This window comes from Lagenorhynchus albirostris, chromosome 3 (assembly GCF_949774975.1).
Source record: "Lagenorhynchus albirostris chromosome 3, mLagAlb1.1, whole genome shotgun sequence".
Taxonomy (NCBI): domain Eukaryota; kingdom Metazoa; phylum Chordata; class Mammalia; order Artiodactyla; family Delphinidae; genus Lagenorhynchus; species Lagenorhynchus albirostris.
In genome coordinates, this window is record NC_083097.1 from 92667547 (window position 1) to 92683887 (window position 16341).

At 36.9% G+C, this 16341-nt stretch overlaps 1 protein-coding gene across 2 annotated transcripts in view; it reads left to right on the plus strand.

Annotated features, from left to right (window-relative positions):
• The first annotated feature begins 7295 nt into the window (after positions 1-7295).
• YTHDC2 (YTH N6-methyladenosine RNA binding protein C2) overlaps positions 7296-16341 on the plus strand; it is a 68552-nt gene continuing 59506 nt past the window's right edge. For both annotated transcript variants that reach the window (XM_060143404.1, XM_060143405.1), the window contains exons 1-3: positions 7296-7482; positions 9015-9105; positions 15720-15916. In XM_060143404.1, coding sequence (XP_059999387.1) covers positions 7296-7482; positions 9015-9105; positions 15720-15916 — 475 coding nt within the window. The remainder of the gene's footprint in view (positions 7483-9014; positions 9106-15719; positions 15917-16341) is intronic.

The window sequence follows — 16341 nt, forward strand, 5'->3', positions numbered from 1 at the left end:
CGTATTTTTATTTCTTTACCTATCCCTTTGTGTATATATATTAAAAGCCATAATTTCATACTGATACTGCTAATTCCAGTCCAACACCACAGACCTCATTCTGGCTTTCCCCCTTTCCTTGTTTGTAATTCCTTCTTCCAAAATCTGGCTGCAGACTAGAGAAGAGGGAGGATCACAAGAGGGGTAGGATAAATCACTTCTGTCCACATTCCACTGGCCGGCACTTAGCTATTTAGTGTCACAATTTCACGGCATAAATAGGGACAGAAACATGGGAGAATATGGAAGAAGTGTGGTCTAGCGTGCTTAGAAAGAAGAGGAAAACATGAAAATTTATGAGCACTAGCATCTTTGCCATAGCTACAGTGCCATGAAAATATTGTAATTTTCTATGTGTGCCATGAAGTGAAAAATTTGAGAAGTACTAGAGAGACTCAATAACTTGTCAAAATTAAGGAGCAGCTAGATTTCTTCCAGTTAAATCATATTATCTAACTAGGGCTGAGCACAACAATTTTATTATTATTTGGGAATATTTTTGATATGTAAATAATGAAGTCAGTGGGAAAACGCCAAAACTTGGGTGTAATAAGGAGACTCAAGGTTTCAATTCAGGACACATTTTCTTCACCTTAATCTCTAAGACAAATAAAAATCTGAGTGTTTATGTATGTAAGTCTCTTTGTTGGGTTAGGTTTTTTGTTTTAGTTTCTAAATTATCATTATTTGTAACTCTGTGACATCCTGTGAGGTACTGTAGGAAAATGACTAACATGGTGGGACAATAATTATTCTTTGACTGATACTGAGTTGCTAATTCAAATTCTATATGGATATATTAGCAGTTGTGTGGCCTTTTCTACTTTAGTGAAGGAGATGGCTGTTCTCTGTGGCTTACTTTCTAATTTCTTATAAAGTCTTAATGTATCTTCTGGGAATTAAAATATTCTGCCTTCCAAGATAGCTGTTCTTCCCCTTTTAGCAAAACCATATCCGAGATATTTTTCTGTGGATAATTAGACATGTTTACTTTAGATAAATTAATTATCTGAGCTAAACAGACCTACAGTTTCGTACCTTGTATAAAGGAATATTTAATTAATACAGAATATTTGATCATTCAATTTGGATTGAAATTATATGTCAGTTTAAAACATAAAAGATCACACAACAACTCTTTATCTGGAGGTCCAAGAATGACTTTTATAAAGGAGGGAATATGCCTTCTGATATTGTGTAGGAAAAAAATAGTACTAGACTCAGAGTCTTGTAGGTTATTTTTTTTAAAAACAAATTTATTAAGGTATAATTGACATACAATAGCACATATTCACAGTGTATAATTTTAAAAGCTTTGATATATGTATACATAAGTGAAACCATCACCCAAATCAAGGTAATGAATATATCCATCACCCCAAAGAGTTTCCTCATGTCCCTTTGAAATTCCTTCCTCTCCATGTTATCCCTAGGCAACCACTGATCTGCTGTCACTATAGATTAGTTTGCACTTTCTAAGTGTGACATGAATGAAATTATATAGATGTACTCTTTTTGTCTGACTTCCTTCATTTGGCATACTTATTTTGAGCTTCATCCATGTTACTGTGTGTAACAATATATAGTTCATTCTTTTTATAGTTGAGCAGTATTGCATTGTATGCATGTATCACCATTTGTTTATCCATTCACCTGCTGATGAATATTTGGATTCTTTCCTGTGTTTGGGCTATTACAAACAAAGCTACTATGAACATTTGTGTTCTTGTCTATGTACAGATATATGCTTCCATTTTTCTTGGATAAATACCTAGGAATGGAATGGCTGGATTTTATGGTAGCTGTGTGTTTTACTTTTTAAAGAAGCTGCCATACTGTTTCCAAAGTGGTTTCTTTCCCATCACTAGTGTATGAGAATTCCAGTTCCTCAACTAGCTCTCTAATACTTTGTAAAATCAGTTAATTTTAGACATTCTGATAGTTATGTAGTGGCATCCCTTTGTGGATTTAAGTTACATTTTTCTAATGATGAATAATATTTAGCATTTTTAATGTGTTTATTTGCCACCCATATATCTTCTTTGGTGAAGTGCCTGTTCAAACTTTGCCCAGTTTAAAACATTGGGTTGTTTGTTTTCTTATTATGGTATTTGAGAGTTATTTATATATTCTGGACATGGCTTTTATCGGATATATGATTTGCAAATTTTCCCCCCCCAGTCTGTGTTTTATCTTTTCATTCTTTTAACAATGTCTTTCAAAGAGCAAAATTCTTTTGGCCGTGTTGGGTCTTCATGGCTATGTGCAGTCTTTCTCTAGCTACGGTGAGCAGGGGTTACTCTTCGTTGCAGTGCACAGGCTTCCCATTGTCATGGGTTCTCTTGTTGCAGAACATGGGCTCTAGGTGTGTGGGCTTCAGTAGTTGTGGCACATGGGCTCAGTAGTTGTGGCTTGTGGGCTCTAGAGCACAGGCTCAGTAGTTGTGGCACACAGGCTTAGTTGTTCCACAGCATATGGGATCTTCCTGGGCCAGGGATCGAACCCGTGTCCCCTGCATTGGCAGGCGGACTCTTAACCACTGCGCCACCAGGGAAGCCCCCAAAGAGCAAAATTCTTAACTTTGATGAAATCCAATTTATCAATTCTTTCCTTTAATGGTTTGTATTTTTGGTGTTATATCTAAAAAGATCTTTGTCTAACCTAAGGTCACAAAGATTTTCTCTTATGTTTTCTTCGAGAAGTTCTGTAGTTTTACCTCTTATATTTAGGTAATGCCTATAATCCATTTTGAGTTAACTTTTGTGTATGGGGTGAGGGAAGGTTTGGGATTATTTTTAAAATCTTATTTGCATTTCGCCATTCAGTTCCAGCACAACTTGTTGAAAAGGCCAGCCTTTCTCCAGTGAATTATCTTTATACCTTTGTCAAAAGTCAGTTGTCCAAATATATGTGGGTCTATTTTTGGACACTCTATTCTGTACCAATGATCTATTTGTTCACCTTTATGTCTGTACCACACTATCTTGTTGAATGCAGCTTTATACTAAGTCTTTAAATCAGGTTGTGTTAACCCTCAAACTTTTTTTCTGCTTCAAAGTTGTTTGGGCTATTTTAGTGCATTTCCATATGAAGCATCAGCTTGTTACTTTTTTAGAAAAAAAATGTGCTGGGATTTTGATTGGGATTATGTTGAATTCATAGACTAATGAGAGAAGAGTTGATATCTTAACACTACTGAGTCTTCTGATCCCTGAACACAGTATATGTTTTAATTTGTTTGTCTTTAAGTTTTTCTCAGCAATGTTCTCTTGTAGTTTTTAAATAATTTGTAATAAGATAAATTCACTTTTCTTTCTTAGACATGTTTTGTTAGTTGTTTGCAGCTAACTGCAGCGAAAAGTGAGGTCAACATGAAAGTGAAACATAGCACTTCAACTCACTCCTCATTGCCCAGAACTAATCATATGTTCCCACCTAACTGAAACAGGGCCAGGAAGTATAGTTCTGGGACATCCCTGGGAAGGAAGAAAACCAGAAATATTTGACAAACATCACTGCTGACTACCATAATATCTTTGGTTGCCTACCCAGGAGTCATTCTCCATCCCTTTTTACTTGCTATGAGAACCCCAATTTTCTCCATTCTCTTCTAGGTGACCACCTCGTTCAAAAAAGACCAGACCTTTCATGGTAATCCCATTTTTCTTTGCTGGTTATTGGGTTAGCCATGTTCTGGCTAGGAGACATAAGGATGTCTATGTCTGGGACTTCTAGGAAAGTTTTTCTTTACCTTAAAAAGAAACATCAGATGGGGGCACTTATCTTGCCTTTATCTGGTTCTGTGTGATGATGTGCTTACTTGGATCTGCAACCAAGAGGGGAGTGTCAAACACTCTTAGGAGGCAGAGTGCTAAGCTGAACAGATTCTGCATGACTGAGGGAATTGATGTACAATGTTGAACTAATCATTCCTGGAACTACCCTATCCTAAGACTTCTTGCTATGTAAGATGATAAATGTCCTTATTTTGGGCCTTTTTTTAATCTTTGGTTTCCTGTTACTTGAAGTCAAAAGCATCTAGTTAGTACTGAATGCTAAGGATGAGCCAGGAATTGTACTAAGTACTTCATCTGCATAAAGGTAATACAGTCTAACTTAATTCCCATAATAATGCTGTGATATAGGTGTTTTTATCACACACATTTTATGGATGGGTAAATTAAAGCATAGGGAGATTATGTCCTTGCACAAGGCCATAATTATAAAGTGGCAAAAACAAAGATTAAAACTTTAGGTCTGGGGCTTCCCTAGTGGCGCAGTGGTTGAGAGTCCGCCTGCCGATGCAGGGGACACGGGTTCGAGCCCCGGTCCGGGAAGATCCCACATGCCGCGGAGCGGCTGGGCCCATGAGCCATGGCCGCTGAACCTGCGCGTCCGGAGCCTGTGCTCGGCAACGGGAGAGGCCACAACAGTGAGAGGCCCATGTACAGCAAAAAACAAAAAACAAAAAACTTTAGGTCTATCTGACAGTAAGTTCAACTTGAAATCATTTGTAAATATTCCATATCTTCCTTATTTTTAATTTTTTTCTGAAGCACATGTAAAAAGTAGAATTGCAGTGTTCACCCTAAGCACCAGAAATTTCTAGGAGTATGCAAAAACATTAGATAATGTAGAATCTGATTGACTTTATAATTTACTGCTATGTAACTTAAGTAAATATTCTCTTTTATTTCAATGAACATATTCCATATGTTTACTAGGTACTAGGAATACAAATATTTTGGCATTTATTCCAAAATAAAGGAAAGAAGGAAAGAAGAAGCACACATTAGATCAATGCCTAATACTTACATATTATGTCAAATTCACAATACTATAAAATGAATATTAAATATACCCATTTTACAGATGGGAAACCAGAAGCTCAGAAGGCAAAGTAAGTAGTCAAGTCACAAAGCTAATAAATGATGGAGCCAATAAAGTATGGAACAAAGAGGTTATCGAGTGAAATTGAAAGCAATATGTGTCTTACCCCACATAAAATGTTTTCAGTTTTATCACAATATATTTGGTGCATCCAGGTATTATCTTCTATTTATGATTTGTCCTGGAATGAAGCTAGGCCTCATGATCAGCTGGGCTTTTTTTCTATTACCTCATTAATTATCACTAGCATGGCCTTGGACCAGTTTTTAACCTCATCCAGCCTGTTTACTCATTTGTATCATGAGGTAATATAACTACTTCATATGGTTTTGTGAGGATTGGAAAAATAAAGACAGTGCCCCTGAGCACTTAATAAATGGCAGGCATTATTACGAACAGCTAAGGAAATTAGGATCAACATAGTAGAAAATGTTCACACAGTTCACTGGTAACCATGACAGGACCAGGACACAGGACTTATTTCTGCTTATCCAGAACTCTTTCTAGTAGCAAATCAAATTGATTAGGATCCCAAGGATTACGAAGAAAGTTTTCAGAGGATAGAGATGACAAATCTTAATTCCAGATTCTACAATATGGAAAACCAATAAATTTTTATTGTATGACCATACAGTTCTAGCTACTGTTGAAACAGTGACAAACAAGATAAGGTTCCTGCTCCTAAAAAGCTTATATTATAGTGAAAAGAGCAAATAATAAATATATAAATAAACAAAATAATTTCAAACAGTGGTAAATGATAATGGGTTGATGTGGGAGAGCCTATCTAGGTAACGGATGGAATCCTGGCTTATATGAGGAGAAAGAGGCATCCATGTGAAGTACTGGGAGGAAGATTGTCATGTGCAGGAGAAAACTGTGCAAGTGGAAAGTTCCCCTGCTGTAATAAGCTTGTTGTGTTCAAGGGACAGAAAGAAATTAGTGCATTTGAGCACTGTGAGGATGAGAATGGTGGGAGGTAGACAGAGGCCAGATTAGGCAGGGTCTTCAGGGTCATGGTAAGGAATTGAGGGTGTTTTATAGTTGCAATGGGGAGCAATTGGAGTGCCTTGTGTAGGGGTGTTAACCTACTTGGCTTGTACAGTTGTCTCTCTATCTGTGGGGATTGGTTCCAGGACTCCTTGAGGATACCAAAATGCAAGGATGTTCAAGTCCCTTGTATAAAATGGCAGTAATATTTGTATATAACCTATACACATCCTCTTATGTACTTAAAATAATCTCTAAATTACTTATAATACCTAATGCAATGTAAATACTATGTAAATAGTTGCAGTGCACAGTAAATTCAAGTTTTGCTTTTTGGAACTTTCTGGAATTAAAATTTTTTTTTTTTTTTGGTTTAGTGGTTGGTTGAAGCAGTGATAAGGAACCCAAAGATACTGAAAGCCAACGGTGTTTTTAAAAAGATCACTCTAGTTGCTTTCTGGAGAATGGATAATAGGAAGACTAGAGTGGAAGCAATTAGGGTGGCTGGGTTGAGGTTTATGTTAGTGGAATTGTATACAAGCAAATGGACATTCTCATAATCTTCCTTGACATTCCAAACTAAAGGGTTGCATCTTCCTATTCCATTATCTCACATAGCACTTACAACTACCTTTAATCATTTTTTTGTCTACTGTCTGTTATTCCCATATAGGGTTGCCAGATAAAATATGGCCACTCAGTTGAATTTGCATTTCAGGTACCGAATAATTCTTTACTCTGTGTGCTCCCAAATATTGCATGGGAAATACCTATACTGAAATTGTGTTCCTTATCTGAAATTCCAATAAACTGGGCATCCTGTATTTTTGTTTACTAAATCTGGCAACTCTACCCCCACTAGAATGTAAAATCCACGAAGGCAGGAGCCCTTTCTGTCTGGTTCCCCAATGTATATCTAGGGCACATAGTAGAAGCCCACACATGCTTACTGAATGAATTAATGATTTAACCAAATAGCGAGCGACTGAATAAGTGGTTGAACGAGAGGCCCTCGGGACGGTGCGGGGGGGCGGTGCGTGGGGACAGGAGACGACAGGGAGAACCAGCTCGACAGGGAGCTGGAGATTTGGACGCAGCGCGCAGGACGCCAGGGACAGTCGGCGTGCTGAGGTCACCGGCGCCGGCCCCGGTGACGTCATCACGCCCGCGCTCTCTGCCCGGCTGGCGCTCTAGCGCCGCCGGCGCCTCATCGGCTGTTGTGGACACCGGGAGCTTTCCGGTGAGCCCGATCCAGCGCAGGTAGCCTGTGGAGCCGTTTGAACCCGCCAAGGCCCCCGAGGCCCACTTTCCCTGTCGTTGGCCGTCAGCCAGCAGGCCTGGCCGCTGTACCGCGAGGAGAACACCTCCTCAGGGCCATGTCCAGGCCGAGTAGCGTCTCCCACCGGCCGTCGGCTCCTGGAGGGGGCGGCGGCAGCGGCCCGGTGCCGTGTGGCCCTGCGGGAGGCGGCCGGGCCAAGGGGCTGAAGGACATTCGTATAGACGAGGAGGTGAAGATCGCGGTCAATATCGCTCTGGAGCGTTTCCGATACGGGGACCAGAGAGGTGAGGTTCCCGACAGGGACCCCGCCGGCTGCCCCACCTCCCGGAAGCCCGGTCCCTCGTGGGAAGGGGCTGCCTCACCGGAGGGAGGGAAGACGGGGGTGGTCCACCGGGCCCGGGCGAAGCGGGCGCGGGGCTGGGGCCAGAGTTGTGAGCCTTGCCCGGGGATGTGAAGAGCCCCGTGGCGTCCTGCGGCTCAGCCGGGTTACGGGGCACTTGTCTGGCGTCCGAAGGCACGAAAATCAGGTTGCTCAACTGCAGGAGGCATTTCTTTCCCCAGGGAGAGGCCTTTCGGTAGCTTTGCCACAACTTTTAGGTATTGTTAAGCCTCTACTTTTTTTTTTTTTTTAAAAGGAGGTGGTGGTAGCCTTAATCGAGGTACGTTTAGTTTGAGTTTCGGAAGTAGAGGAACAGAAGGAAATTCGACGAATAAATGCAGTGGCAATATGTAGTGCTTTGTTTACATCCTGGAAGTATCACTCTAAACACTTAAAAAAAAAAAGAAACTCGTTCTGTTAGACGATACGTCTTCCATGCCTCTTAAGGTTGGAAAGCTACTTGTCTTGGGTCACACAGTGCAGAACCAGCAGCTGACCTGTGATCAGTACAGTATATTGAGAGCTCATTCCGATTTGCTGCTCTAAGTAGAGGACCCCTTATTCTGGAAGCTTAGAGTCTTTCCCTCTCCCCCCAAAAAAGGACCTGGACAGAGTGATTCTGAACTTTCATTAAACAGAGGTGAAGCGCCAGAAATATACAGCATCATATCCAGTCTGAGACAGTGAAATAGGGATTCTATGCAGTTTTTGAAGGCAAAGACACTGGAATCTGATACTGAGCATTCATAATACTTGAGCATACCTCATCCTTGAAGGAAATAAACATTTTGTTGGTTAAGCAAGTAAGTTAAGATAGTAAAATATGTTCATCAGGAGCTCAAGATTTCAGCACAAGAGGACTAATCTTTGGTGAACATCAGGGTCCTTTGTCACATTTAGGTTTAAATGTTATTAATATCAGAATTCTGGTAGACATTCAGTGGTTAATTAGTACAGGCATATCTCATTATTGCACTTCACTTTATTGTGCTTTGCAAATACTGTGTTTTTTTACAAATTGAAGGTTTGTGGCAACTCCATGTTGTCAGATGATGGTTAGCATTTTTTATCAATAAAGGATTTTTAAATTAATTGTGTATGTTGTTGTTTAAGACATAATGCTGTTGCACACTTAATAGGCTACAGTGTAGTGTAAACATAACATAGGCCCTGGAAACCAACAAACCAACATAGGCCCTGGAAACCAAAAAAATTTGTATGACTTGCTTTATTACGATATTCACTTTATTACAAGGGTCTGGAATCAAACCCACAGTATCTCCTAGGAATGCTTATATCTATTTTTCACATAAAATATGATAATTTGATTATATGTTTATATGATTTTTCATATTTTATAAACATATATGTGTATTGAAGTACCTTGAAGGAAAATTGCCGATCCACAAATGATGCTTTGTGTTTTTTTCCATGTAGAAATGGAATTTCCTTCTTCTTTGACCAGTACGGAAAGAGCCTTTATTCATCGATTGAGTCAGTCTCTTGGTTTGGTTTCTAAAAGTAAAGGGTAAGCTGACAAGTTTTCTTAATTGAAAAAATTACTTACCGAAAAAGAGAAATGTTTTTGACTAAATAGTTATTACTGCTTTAGTTAGATTCACATCCTTAATTATATTGTGTGTAGATGATCTGATTCATGTCTGTACCAAACTCAGCTCTTTGCTTTTCTTACTGTCCCCCTTTTTTGTTTTCCCTGATTGGGGGAGAGTGGGAGAAGAAGGTAAATTTTAAGATGTAAAGAGAATGGTTTAAAAGTTGAAGTTGATTGCATTGAGAAAGGTATTCTCTTCTTGTATGGAAACCAAAAATTTTTTCTTGAAGAATGGATGGACTAAAAATAATAAGTACAATTATTTACAGAACTTTTCTCTTTTAATGCTACTGTACTATAATGGTATGGTTTTAGAACACATGCTTGTTGTTTTTTTTCATACCAAGTCACGAATCTGATGATTAGAACTGATTAAATAAAACTGAACAAGAGGAAACTTAAATATTTTTTGAAGATCTCTTATCCATAGTGGGGAAAAGTCATTTGAGCCGTCCATATTGAAGAACTCTAAAATTCTGTGGAGTTATTTCATTTTGGGAATAAGAATGATGGGATTGATATAGAGTTCTTAGTATTGGTGCTATTGACGTTTTGGACTGTATAATTCTTTATTGTGGAGGGCTATTTTGTGCATTGTAGGATGTTTAGTAGCATACCTAGCCTTTACCCACTACATGCCAGTAACACTTCCACCCCGAGTTGTGACAACCAAAAATGTCTTTAGACATTTCCAAAATCTTCCCTGGGAGCAATATTGCTCCTGGTTGAGAACCACTGAGATTGGGGGAAAAAAGATGAAATTTCAGCTTCCAGCTTTTAGGTTAAGAAGAGGGAAAACAAAGCCTTAATTAAGTAAATATATTAATAACTAAATAGAAGGTCCTAAGGTGGAAGTAGCTGAGGTTGCAATGTCTTTCATATGAATGTCCACCATAGTGATGATACAGTTACTGACTGAGACAAGGGATGTAGCTTAGGTGCATGTGCACTTTGAACATCACTAAAAGCAGTGTTGGCGTCCTGGGAAGGTTCCACCCATATTATAGTCATCTGGATAGGTAAAATATTGCACTTGAAAATAAAAAGAAGGCGCAGGGCCACAATCCTTTGTCCAAAAGGGCCTGGGCCAAATATGTTTTGAGATGCAGATTTTCAGATTTCAGAAAGGCAATAGGGTATATTAGCAGTATGTTATATTTCTTGCTGAAAAATGTATGATTATTGACACTAAGGTAAATAAAGATCATAAATAGCTTCATGTTAATTTAACCAGGCTTTGCTGCCAAATGAAGTTGCTGCAGACTTTCAGAAGTCTGCCACTTTTCAGAGCTGTTTGGATTTAAGGGTAGTAGATAAGAGATTGTGGGCCTGCACTAGAAAATATCTGTTATAAACACACTGTTCTGCAGCTACATCATTTCTGTGGTTACATGGGTTTTTAATTCTAAACAGTGAACTTGGAAATGACCTTTAGAAATTACTCTTAGAAAAGCAGTCCATTGGACTAGACTACCTCTACTTTTGTTCAGTAGCATGATCCTTTAAAGGATGGTCCAGAGACGAAAAAAGTTTGGGGGGGAAGGGGAGAGCAAGTTATCAGGACAAAAAAAGGGGGATGAAGAAACATTGAAGAGACAGAAAGAGGAAACAGGAAAGAGATGCTAAGGGAATCAAGGCAACCCCACCTATTATCTCATCCCTACTCCCTATATCTAGTGTTCCATAAATCCTCTTCTTAGTAAATGTCCTAGCTCTTTCCCAATCCCTTTTTATCTTTGAGCAAACTTAGTACAATGTTTTTCTAGTGGTCCTTGTCATTTTCAAATGCCTTTCCTTCTTTTTACATATATAAAGAACTAAATCACTTTGAATATATTTCTTAAATCCTTTCTTTTCATTTATATGAGAATTTGTACCTGACTTGTATGGGTTTTTCTGTTCACTCTTGAGTAAAGATCTTTTATTTTTAACCTCCTAGAATTAACTTTGTTAATTTAGGATAGTTAAGTTAGTTAATAATTGTTAAGTTAGTCTTTCTGTTGTGTGTTTGTTTTTTTTTTTTGTGCCTGGTATTATGATTCCATAATACCTATTTGAGAGGTGTGGAGGAAAGGACAAGAAACCTGGATTCTAATCCCAGTCTGTCACTGCTTTGTTCTTTAGCTTTGGTCATGTCCCTTAACTTTAAAGGCCTGTTTTCTTAAATGTAAAAAATGAAGGAGTTAATCTCTATGTGTTGGTTAAGATTCTGTGATCCCGTAGTTTATTTTGAGTTTCTTACAAGGGTTTTAAAAAACAGATTCCAGACTTACTGTGTGATAATTTACAGGTTTTTTTTTTCTGATCACTTTTTAATTTTTTTAAATCTCCTTTCTTTCAAAATGAAGGCCACATGTGTTGGATTTTGTTTTTCATCTCCTCTTAGAGAGTTGGGTTTACTTTGAATTGATTATTTTCTTTATAATTGCTCATCTTTTGGTAAAAATACTCTTGTTGGAGTAACACCCCCATTTTGTGTTCTTCACTATATCCTAACGTTTTCTTAGACATTCCAGTCAAGTTTTCCCATACCCCAAATTTCACCTCCTTGTAATTTGTTCTGTTTTTCCTCAACCTATGTCACTGTGTTTTGGTTCTAAGAGCACACTTTTTTGAGTCTTTAATTTGTTCATGAATAAAACAAAATTCTTTCCTATTCTTCTTAGTCCAAGTTAGACAAAAAGAAATTTACAAGATGAACTTTGTTAAAAACTTGTGGAAAGAGAAAATATAAAGTGTATGAAAGTAGGTTTTTCCAAGTACAGGTTTTTTATCCTGTGATTGCTGAAGGTGCTGCTTAATAGGTATCCAGTTATTCTACTCACCCTGACCAGGAGGCTCTACCGTACAACAAGACCCCCTTTCAGATCTGAGTTACTGCCTCCCTTACCTCCTGCCATGGAAGATTGCATACCGCACTCCACCTCTCTTCCCCTAGCTAAAACAGAAAATGGGTTAAAAGTGATGAACCCTGTTAGTGAAGTTTTGGATATCCATTAAATAAACCCCTACAGTGCGCAGTAATAATAGTAACAGTAGCTAACATTTATTAAGTGCTCTTGTGCAACAGGCATTGTGCTAGGTGCTTTAAGTAGATTATTTGATCCTCACAACAGTCTTGTATGGTAGGTTCTATTTTTTCAATACCTGGTGCCTGTATAACAGATGAGGCAATTCGAGCTTAGAGAATTAAATAGTTTTCCCAAGATCACACAGCTAGCAGGTGGCAGAGCCAGCAATCAGACCTAGTTAATGTTTAGCCAATTAATTTTTGTTTTTCACAGTGAGTTCATAACAGTGTTTTAGGAACTGCGAGGAGTTAAGACAGAGATATTGGATAAAGCTCATCTCTAAGTTGCTTATTGTCCATTAAGTCACAAAAAGAAAAAAATTTACCACAAACATAGCATCACATGAAAATAATTGTGTTTAGTGACAAAAATAACTCGTTTGGTTTATTATTTTCTAGGTAATCGTAATAAAGCAAAAATTTGTATGATTCAAACTTTAATAAATTTGTAATTTTGTATTACAGTATTGAGGAGAAAATGGTTTGGAGTTAGATCTTTGCATCTGTCTGCTTAGTGGAAGTATAAATTAAAGGGATATGAAATTAAGTATATACTAGACATCAAACAAATGTGTATTTTTTTAGAGGCGTTAGCTCCTTGGCGGCTGTGAGCTTTTTAAGCAGTGATTTCAGGTTTTGGCTCTTTAGCAGATTTTTAAACTGTTCTCAGGTTTGTAAAGTGGGGAATAGCAAGATGTATGGTTGTATTTGAGGTAGATTACTCAGTAACATGCTGTGTAAATGAAACATTTATTAATATTAAAATTGCATCAAATTTGATTAGTTATATCATCATTTTTCTTTAAAAAGAAGAAGCTATTGAAATGTCATAACTTCATTATAACATGCATGATTACTTTTCCCTTTGAAAGTTAGAAGTTACGATGTTCTTATCTGTATTTGTAGGCCATTTACTTTTATACTTAAATATGGCATATAGGGCTTACATGTTGTTATTTAAAAAAATTCTTGTGAAGTTCATTTATCTAGCATCTTTTCCATGTTGTGCAGGTAGTTTCTAGTCAATTTTGCTGTGTAAAGGGAACTACTAGATATTCATCAAATTATAGTGTTGGTTACCTTGGAATGAAAGCATGATGATGAGATTTCAGTGTGTTAGTTTACATAGTAGGACAACTCTACTATATTGAATGTTTTCATCCACACAATAATGAGGTGAATATTTTGCCAAAATTTCACTAATTTTTTAATTATATATCAGTGTCACTGTGGTGCTGAATGGGGTAGGAGTGAGCCCTAATAGCACTAATAATAGAATTTTTTTACTAAAACATAAAAACTATCAAGTTGATATTCTCTTTCTGTCCCACCATCTGGGTTCAAACTGAATTTAGTAAATTGTAAATGGTAATGACTAAGTACTCACACTTGCTTAGTATGAGTTATTGTTATACATTAATGCTGAATTATTATTAGGCAACCTATGTTAGGAAAGTTTCAATCTGACCTGTTATTTTAGTTGTGAGCTTATTGAGGAAGGAGTATATTTTCCTCAACTTTGTAATCGTAGCTTCTAGCATAGTGCCTGGCATACAGTATGTAATCAATATATGATGAATGATTATGATTGAATGAATGAATAAAATAAAATTAAAAGTGAAATATAGCAAAACTTTCCTGAGATGATTTTTGAGAAAATTAAAGCATCTTGGAGCTGATAGAAATATTAGAGGTTTTAAAATTCTGTGTCAGAGAAGTAAAATGATTTATTTTTGATCACATAGCTAGTTAATTAAAGATTATTACTAGCTGAACACAAGCCTCCTGACTGTTGCTCTAGTGCTCATTTCAGCACACTTCTGGCCTTCTATAGTTAAAATTTTATGAAGTACATGGAACAGAAGGGGAATGAACGATTGAGTCTATCATGACTGTACTGAGGTTTCAGAAAAGTCCATGGGAAAAGAACCTACTACAGAGAACATCTCTAGAATCCAATAATTCTGATTTACCATGGAAATGACTAAAATTTCTAGATCAGTTAGATTTTAATAAGCTCATCTTTATGCCATCATTTAAGCATCACTAAGCACTTGTCCAGGAGTAGATGATGGCATAGAAAGGGTATAATTCATTGAGGAGTTTCCAGAAATTAAAAATCTTGGTAAATTGAAAGCCTCACTTAGAAGACTTAGATAGCTAAGGCTGTATAGGTTAATCTTCAGTTTCATGTCACTCTATAGTGAAGATATTGTTGAAAATATTTAAATTAGATTTAGGAATTAGGAAAATTCTAAAATTTAATTTAGAATTAATAAAATTATATATATAATTTTCATTGTATTTGTGGCTTTGTTGCTCATTTCTATAATATGATAGTGGCATTAACAAATGGCAAAACATTTTATGAAATGTTTTGTGTAACTCTTTTTGGCACAAGAAACGATATTTTTTCCTGGCTATAATTATAATAATAGCTTTCATTTATTTAATGTGTACTTTGTAGCAGATACTGCCCTTTACATGCATTATCTTATTTAATCATATGAAGAGTCTTTTGAGGCAGGTATTATTATTATCATCATCATCTTAGGCTCAGAGCTATTAAATAATTTGCTTGTGGTCCCACAGCTAGTAGGTGGTAGAGATAGGATTCAAATCCAAGTCTGTTTGCTTTCATAACCCAAGCTTTTTACAGTACTACATTGTACTAGATTATAGACATGTATTATTAAATCATTCAAAATACATTTGAGGACTTCCTGTGTGTATAACATTGTACTTAGTACTCCTAAAGCTACAGAAGTCATCAAAGACATAATTAGGACCATTTAAAGAAGTAAATATACCTACATCAGGTAACTTGAGAACAGTTATAAATCATCATTACCTTATAATTGAAGGCTAGAGTCAGAAGCTTTGAAAAACTTTTTTTTTTCCCCAGTATACATCTGAAAATACTTATCAGTAGTGCTGATTTATGTTTTTTTGGTCCAACCACTAAACTTGGCTTTCTTAACAGGTTTTCATGGGAGTGTGACATTACCAGCATACTGGAGAAACATTCAGTGGGATATATTAGTCTGGACCACTGTTATAATTGGACCACCATAATGTTTTCATTATCAATTTTAGATTCTGTTGTTCAAATTGATTTTCTCCCTCTATATGTTTCCCAGCATGTATTAACTGGTGATGTTTCATCCACCATGAAGCCTGCTAAGACAAACTTTAACACTTAAGGGTAAGTAAGCCTTTTTTTTTTTGCTGATTTAAAATTGGATTTGCAGCATTTTGAAATTTTAATTGAAAATGGTCTTGTGGACAGTTTAGCATTAAATTCCTCTTTACTGAATTTTCTGGGATTTCCAGCATCTTATCCCAGAGCATTTTGATCTTTTTCAGTGTTTTGCTTGAGACATGTTTTCTAAGTAGCCATACATCATATGTGAACAAATTGACTATATATAGTAAATAAATGATTTTTATTAATATTCAGAAAGGGAGCAAGTAGATACCTAACTGTGAAGAAGAAAGATGGATCAGAAACAGCTCATGCAATGATGACCTGTAATTTGACTCATAATACAAAACATGCTGTTAGGAGCCTAATTCAAAGATTTCCTGTCACCAGTAAAGAGCGTACTGAACTTCTGCCTAAAACAGAAAGAGGAAATGTGTTTGCAGTTGAAGCTGGTATGTATTTTCTGGGGAGCTTCCTTGTTTATCCTATTATTTCTTGACTGTTCTTTTTCCACTTAAAATTTATTTTTAAAAACTAACATGAAATATGATTTCTCAATTTGAATAGTTGGTTAGAAATGATTAAGAGTTGTGAAGATTTTGGAATGAATTGCAGTGTTAAGGCATGTCATTAAGTTAGACAGGGTTTTTTGTAAAGTGTTACAGTAATAGCTAAACATTTATTGAGCACTTATTGTGTGCTAGACAGTATACTAAACTCTACATAGAGCCTCATAGCAACCCTTGCAAGGTAAGAATTTCCCCTATTTCACAGGTGAAGAAACTGGGGCTCAGAGCAGTTAAATTTGTTCAAGGCCACTCAACCAGCCAGTAAACCACAAAGCTGGGATGTGACTCCAAAGTCTGAACTTTCCTAT